Source organism: Hippoglossus hippoglossus, chromosome 2 (assembly GCF_009819705.1).
Source record: "Hippoglossus hippoglossus isolate fHipHip1 chromosome 2, fHipHip1.pri, whole genome shotgun sequence".
In the NCBI taxonomy this organism is placed as follows: Eukaryota; Metazoa; Chordata; class Actinopteri; order Pleuronectiformes; family Pleuronectidae; genus Hippoglossus; species Hippoglossus hippoglossus.
Window position 1 is genome coordinate 10,116,641 of NC_047152.1, and position 7,917 is coordinate 10,124,557.

At 51.4% G+C, this 7,917-nt stretch overlaps 1 protein-coding gene across 3 annotated transcripts in view; it reads left to right on the forward strand.

The window, feature by feature from the left end:
• LOC117776946 (receptor tyrosine-protein kinase erbB-4-like) overlaps positions 1 to 3,998 on the forward strand; it is a 185,700-nt gene extending 181,702 nt beyond the window's left edge. For all 3 annotated transcript variants that reach the window (XM_034611380.1, XM_034611395.1, XM_034611388.1), the window contains exons 26-27: positions 1,210 to 1,495; positions 2,360 to 3,998. In XM_034611380.1, coding sequence (XP_034467271.1) covers positions 1,210 to 1,495; positions 2,360 to 3,189 — 1,116 coding nt within the window. In that variant the 3' untranslated portion in view covers positions 3,190 to 3,998. The remainder of the gene's footprint in view (positions 1 to 1,209; positions 1,496 to 2,359) is intronic.
• The last annotated feature ends 3,919 nt before the right edge of the window (positions 3,999 to 7,917 follow it).

Genomic DNA, 7,917 nt, shown 5'->3' on the forward strand with positions numbered 1-7,917 from the left:
TAAAGTAGACATTCTGTTTTTCCCCTTTGGTCAGAAACTCTGCGTCCTCTGTACGTGCTCAAGGTGGCTCAGACTTTCCAATGCACTGATGATTTCCCTGCGCTAATGGCCCACCTCCATCATTTCCTTCACAGAGTGTGTGGCTTAGATCTGGACTCTTTATGCCGGGGCTCCCCAGGCCCCAGGTTTCATTACTCAGAGCGGCATGAGCAAATAACAGGCGCTCTTTTAAAATGCCGGGGCCGTTTGCTAATAGACAATGAGCGCGGGCTCGGCTGTTTGCTCTGCAGCGAGCACCACGTGCCGCCGGCCCGCGGCCCGGCAGCTTCTGCACCTTTACCCACACGACCCGCCCGTTTGCCGACGGCTCTTCGTCCCAGATGAACGCACACGTACGTCAGAAACATACACGCTAATCCATCCAGGCTCCTCCGCGCTCAAGGTCAACACCCCCGTCACAAATTGAAACTCTTTTAAATACGCCGTCTAAAGCCCCCACACGTGCAGAGCGAGAACTCGCTCAGATCCGCCGGCTGGCTGCCTGCGCCGGGGGAAGTTAGTTATTCAGGTTGCAGCGCCGCAGACGCAGTCGGATACAGACGATTATCTAATCTGGGCTGATTCTCTCTCACGCTCACAACTTGAAAAGAGCAGCGGATAATGACTGGCTTTGAAGAAGGGATGAGCAGAGAAGTTCGGAGCTGATTGCGATGGAGGGAAGACAGTGGGAGGAGGTGGACAGATATGACCCCGGGACACTTCCTTCTTTTTTCCGCCTGTGTTTTGTTGCTCCGCTTCCTGTAATTGCTGCTCCAGTGCTTCAGTTGGTGAGAGTGCAGAGGAGGAGGCCCGGGTTAAACAGCCCACGGCGAACGAAGACAGCGCCACGAGAAGCCCTTTGCTGCACATGTCATGTTTTGTATTTTCTTGTGGGGGTTTTTGTTCTTTCTGAGGTTCAGGTGTTTGAATCGAAGCTCTGCCTCGATGCCCCTCACTCTCCCTGAAGGCCGATGACTACGCCAGCACAACTTTGAGTATTAGCTTCATCCTGCAGCTGCACCGCTTAAGTCTCACGTCTTTCGCTGCAGGTGGCGTAAACTAACGCTAACCTTTCCTTTATCTTGGCACCGCGCCGTGTGTTTGCTGAACTGCAGTCATCTTGAGTTTGGCTTGTTTTTAAACTATCGTCTTCTCTGTCTTCTACCTCAGAACCAGTTTGGCTATCGAGACGGCGGTCCAATCCCCGCAGAGGGCCCTGTGGCGGGCGCCCAAGCCGGTGTGAACCAGGAGGCGGCGGGTGGCTCGGCTTCAGCCCTGGAGGACCAGCGCTGCAACGGGAGCCTGCATAAAAAGAGCCTGAGCCAGACCGGGGGCGAGGACAGCGGCGGCCAGAGGTACAGCGCTGACCCCACCATCTTCCTCGGGGAGAGGACGTCCAGAGGGGACACGGACGAGGACGGATACATGACGCCGATGAAGGACAAGAGCTCCTCAGGTACTTGTAGCAGCTGGAATCACATAATACAGGCCTTGGACATTGAGTTCATTTTACTGAGCAAAACTCTTAAACTTCAACATAACCTCATCCCTTTCTATTAACTTCTCACAAATATACAAGGAGCTCGGTGCGGTGGAAGTAAAACCTCTGCTCTACAATCTTCTGGGCTGCTCCAGACACAAACACAATTTAAATGTAAAAACAAGTTCATCCTGTCTGAGCGGAGATCTGCAGCCTCGTGCACCTTCTCTCCGCTCTGCTCAGAGGAAACACCGTCTCGTGTCGAGCCTTCCTCTCGTCATTTTCGCCCGTTCAACGCATCTCATGCCATTGATTAGAATTCCTGCCGAGCCGCTGCCGGCAGCAGTGTATGTCCGCCACTCCTCCGCAGTCATGTTTTGCCTTTTATCATAATTCAGCCCATCAGCTCCGCTCCTGCTCCGGCGTCTTTGATTGCGAGCGGCTCGGAACATAACAAAGCCTGCAGCAAAATGCATCTGATGCAATGTCAAGGAGCGGGAGAGTGGGCAAAATCAATAGGTTGGCACCCCACTATTACAGCACTTGGAAGCATTGAGGGGTCATTTGCCGGCATTTTCACCTCCGGCAGATGGAGCTTCTAGTGCCAAAGAAGTGCTGGCAAGTTGCCTGTCTGGTCCTGAGTGGCTGCCATTATCACCATTATCATCTCCATCTCCATCTCCTCTCCTCATTAGCCGTGATCTCTCTTTCTTCAATTTCCATTTCTGTAGTTTTACCTTCTCTTGATTTAATTTCTGTGTCTTCTTCTCTCACAAACTCCTTTTTCTCTCTTCTTCTCCACTTTCTTACCCTCCCTCCCTTTCCTGACCCGTGCTGCAGAATACCTGAATCCCATCGAGGAGAACCCGTTTGTCTCGCGGCGTAAAAACGGCGAGATCCACGCCCTGGACAACCCGGGCTACCACAGCACACCCAACAGTCAGCCCAAAGGAGAGGACGAGTACATTAACGAGCCCCTCTACCTGAACACCTTCCACAGCCCGGCCGAGCTGGGCCTGGAAGCTCTGAGGAGGAACGGCCTCCCTCTTCCCAACCAGCCTCCGTCCATCTCAGCCACCACCTCAGGCTCCCACCTCCCCCTCACCATCCAGACCAGCCTGCCGCACTACCCCCTCCCCTCGGCGCAGCCCTCTCCATCTGGCCTGTCTTGCCTCCACGGCCCACCGGCCCACATCCTCCACGCCCACCACATCGTCAAACCTGCAGGACAACCTGGTGGCGTCTCCGCCGCGCCGAGCCAAACGGGAGCGTCTGCCCAGTCCCAGTTGTGCCAGTCCATCGCCCTGTCCGCCGCGGCCACGCTCGGGCACAGCAGCCTGCCGGCGTACCAGGGCCACGGAGCCACGCACCCCGCCAGCATGATGAAGCACGGAGGACACATGTCAGCAGGTAAAACCAGCGGGAAGAAGCTCAAGGTGACCTTTGACAATCCAGAATACTGGCAGCACAGCTTGCCTCCCAAACCCTCGAACCAGGCGGGCCCTGACGGCGCCCAGGGGGGTTCCACCAACGCCAAACTCTTCTACAAGCAGAACGGACACATACGGCCGGTGGTGGCCGAGAACCCTGAATACATGACAGAGTTCTCCCTGAAAGCCGGCACCGTCCTGCCCCCTCCTCCGTACCGACAGCGGAACACTGTGGTCTAGATCGATTCCACGTGACGAACCTGTGTTCCTTAATCTGCCTCCAGCCTCCAACAACCCCGACATCCTCTCCGGCTCCACCGTCCCACTCAGAGCGGAGCGCCACGCAACCAGAGCCGCCGCCCGACTCGTTTCAAACAGTGCCATCTGCCGTCGACTGTAGCAACATCAGGAGGAGGTGGAACCGAGCAGACCCAACCCACACGGCTTCACCAGATCCAGTCCATTTCCGTTCTGTAGATAGAGACTCCGAGTCACCGAGGACGTGAGGGTGAATCCCAGGCACGTGACCGCCACACAGCGGCGGACGCTAAGTGTCGTGTTGTCCTGGATTCAACTACGGACCTGAACTCACTGCCAGCCACTGTGGTGTCACATTCATCAGAGGAAACAGACCTTTTCTTATTTCCTGTTCACCGGTGTAAAGATCTGAGACCGAACCTTGTTCTGTTCCGTTCTCCGTCACACGTCTGGTTCTGGTTTAGTGAATGAAAACAGACGACTCCAGGAAGCATCAATGACTTTTTTGCAGATAACACTGTTGGTTCTTGAATTTAGCATCAAAACTCACCTCGTGTTTCTACTGTAACTGTGATTCTGTGACGGCCAACACTACAGTGATCTCTCCTCTGCTGTTCGTGACGTGTAACGTGCCCGAAATAACCCACGCAGGACGAACGCCATCTCCGCTCGACTCGGAAAACTGACCACAAACAGCTTTTCAGAGCCAAAGGGTGGGAGGGGGAAATACACTGTAAACATTTTTCTATGTACACTGGTCGCAGGGGGGGGGGAGGAGAGAGATTTTTATACACTGGGTAGTGAGGGAAGCTGCTGTGTCCGAGTGACGACAGAGACAGAGGGAGAATCCACGAAGACGGCACCAGCACAGAGAAAACACACTACTAATGTGTGTGTCAGTGTGAATGTGCATGTTGTGTGTGTGTGTCCAGACCTGCACAATATTAAACCATTATTATTATTATGATAATCACCAACAGAGGTCGAGACCAACGTCCGAGTTGTCACTGGAGCAAATGGCGTCAAAAAGATGTCGGCGTTCGTATCCCAGATAATTCAGCTTCGTTTTTGTAGAACAGGAGGAAGAAGAGACGCGTCGTCCATCTTTATTTATAGTGTTTGAGTCTAATGCAGAAAGTATGAGGTTTACTCTGAAGAGATTTAAACTAAAAACGTCTTGTTGCTGAATCACCGAGAGAAGATCTTAACGTTACTTCTCCAAGTGCAGCTGTAAGTTCGTGGAGTTTAGTCACAGACCCAACGTCTCTTCATCACCAAACACGTTTCTCATGAGTTCCTCTCTGCTCAGCCTCTGATTGGCCCTTTCCTCTCCAGACAGACGCTCCCCCCCCCCTCACTAGTGATGCCTCTGCGGGCGAGCTGCCAGTCAATGCTGCTAAAGGAGCTGGTGTCACAGCCATTATTTCCTCCGCCAAGCCATACACCTGACGCTCAGACGGCCAGGTGAACGGCCTCAGAACCTCTGGAACCCTGAGCGAGTTTTACACTTTCCAGCCATTATCTGCAAAGCGTGGTCGCTGCTCTGACGCCTCTTCGTCATCTCGCTGTGGCCGAGCTGTTTCCTCTTGTAGGATTATTCACTTTTGTGTATTTTTAATGTGTGTTCGTCTGAGTGTGTGTGTGTGTGTGTGTGTGTGTCTGCTTGTCCTCCCCATCGAGCACTTTGATCAAACTCGCTGGTAGAAAGGAAAAACACTTCCGCCCTTCGTTACTGAAATATTCAACTTGTTTATCCGGCGTTCAGCACGTCCGACGCTGCAGCCGGAGTCGGAGGAAGGTGCTGCGGCCGGGGATCGGCACGAGGACACACGTTCAAGGTGGTGCTGACCAGTTTCCACCGTGTCCTTGTGGGTTCAAACAGTATTTACAATGCTGCTTTGATGGTGTCATGATTATTTGATGAAGCGGTATTTTGTAGTCCCTTCTGCAGCTCTAATTCAGCGCAATGGAGACGGCATTTAATATGAGTGTGAAATATTTATAGCGTGTTTGAGCTTGTTTATACTGATGGAAGCCGCTGCAGAATCTGGGTTTCAAGTCAGAAAGCAGCAGGAAGGGACGCAGCACGTGGCTGTTTGTCCCCCGTCCGCCCTGAGTCACGCCGCGGACCGGGCCAGACGCTGCGTCGGGATCAGGAGTAGATTAAAAACACTGACGAGGCCGACGTGCTCGCGTGTTCTCCAGAGGACGCCTGCGCTTTTAATCGAATCCCATCAAGTTTGTCAAGTATTGTTTTTGTCATCCGAAGGCCTCGGGTGTTTTTTTGAAGTTGTTTTTCCTCTTTCTCGAAGCAATCATTCTCCCCTCTCGACTGTGTAATCTCATTTCTGGTTTAGAAACATGTTTTTGCCTCGGATCCGGGCCGTCTGTGTCACCTGCTGCTATTCGTCTCAGCCCCAGACTCTCAACTGTCTGTTGGTGGCAGCTCGAGAGCAACTGGTGTTTGAGACCCATCACTTTTTAATCCTTGTGTTGTTTCGAGTGGTTTCCTCTCGGGCGCTGTAGCCGCGTGGACGTGAATCCTTCGATGTGGCCGTCGAGGCTGCGGCAGACGTTTTACTGTACAGTTCATTCTCACCTTGCATGGTACCCAAAGTGTTTTACTGCCCTCCACCTTTGTATCTCCTCATTTATGACCACATATTTAAAGTTCTGGATATTTTTACTGAAATCACAGCACAATCCGGTTTGTTTTTGTGTATAATATCCTATATATAGTCTCTTTAGCGTTGAGTTTCTTCTTTTCCATATAGTCAAGGATGTTTTTCTTGAAAGAAAAAGACTTGAATCGACCTGTTTTTTCCACTGACGTGTTGTTACTGTACTTTGTGTTCACATCTTAATCGCACAAATCATGGACGCCCTCCACATCGCCCGTGTTTAAAGATCCAATCAGTGTAAATGTACAGAATCTTTGGGATTTCCTCCAAAATTTATCTAACGACACTTCAACAACAAATGTGAATAGTATTTTTATAAAACACTGAAATGGCCGACGTGGTGAATTTGTAAATAAGGAGGCGATGCGTTTGAATTTATATGGTCCTGCTGTTTTCTCCTGCTCATAACAACCTGTACAAAGACACACAGGAACAGAGCTGTACATACATTTATGTAAGTGTACCTTTTGACTAATGGGGATTTGATTTTCAAAGTGCTTGTTTACCCATCCTCATGAATCTGCGTGCGGCGGCGGCGGCTTCGTGGCGTCCTCGTGTGGCGTCCGGGGGAAGGCGGCCGGGGGGGGCCGGTTCACGTCACCTCCTCATTCCCACTTTGTTTTGTCAGTGACGAGATCTTCTATTGTCCTCGTTCTCTCACCGCACCTGAAACCAGTGCTGCCAACTCACCCAGATACTGTTTCACCTTCTTTCTACTGGAAGTATTACTGAGCCAAGTCCGACCTCCTCCGCCTCTTTTCCTGAAAGGCAGAGCACAGCCTTTACGACTCCTTTTCACCTGGTTTCTGATTTGCATGCTGTCGGAGGAGAGGGCGTCTCCGCTGGCGCCTCCTCCTCCTCCTCCTCCTCCTCCTCCTCCTCCTCCTCGTTAGCTTACCACACTCGTCCCCTTATCTACTGTATCTCCTGAGTTCTTTGAAACCATACCCAAAGCTTTATATCATAGAAAAACCGTTCCTCATGTTTGTTACATGAATCTGTCAAAAGTATATTTTTAATTTAATATAAATAAAGATTGATTCGGTATAAGTTGCCGTGTGTTTGCTGATGATTCTGTGCGTCTGTTGTGTCTTTCAGGTGAAAAACGCTCAAGTTGAATCGTAACAGAAAAGTCGTGGATGCTCTTTAATACAATTATTCAGGAGTGTACAGACAAATTGAAGGATCTATGATTTTGCGTGTTGCTCAAAGACACCTCAGCAGGGAAGCCCTCGAGCGGCGAGCGTCTCCCGCCTGTGTGCTCTCCACGCCGCCCCGCTGCCCGCATACAGAGCGGGAAACGAAAGCTGCGCTCATTGGCTCTAATGCCGGCGCTAACAGCTCCAATAATACAATTTAAACGATGGCGTCATTAATTAAGACGTGGAAGCTCTGGAGTTGCGCTTCGCCCCGACTCGCACAAGGTCAACGCTACAGAAGTTGCACCGGAGGCGAGATTTCTGCAGCGCCCGACACTTTCCTGCTTAAAAAGGACTCGCAGATGAGGAGCAGCTGCATCAAAAGGCCGGCTCTGCCCCGAACCCTCCGACGGGCCGATGTGTGGATGTAGCATTTTGCTCCGGTTTCTCTCTCGCCCCGTGCTGAGCGCCATCCGCTGTTTACCCAAGTGCTGCTTATGTAAACTGGCGTAGGCAACATCGTTTGCTATGCAGCGCTCCTCCAGCGGCGCCGCGCTCGGGCTTTCATTCCAATCATTAATAATACAAAACTGTCCAATGGCAGAATATGAGCTTTCTGAAGTCGCTGCTATTAATACTAATAAGGCGATGGAGCGCTTTAAGTAAACACTGTTTATGAACAGAACTCTTTCTGTTGCTCCTCGTTCCTCCTCGCTCTTCCCTCCATTAGAGCTCCGAGACTCAATTAGCAGGCACATCCAGTTCCACCACGCTGATTTAGAGAGCGCACCGCGGTGTTTGCACGAGTACCAGTTATTTTCATACGCAGCTACTTATTTAAAATCTATATTAGGTCTGCCTGCTTAAATCACTGTCACAAGAATTATGCC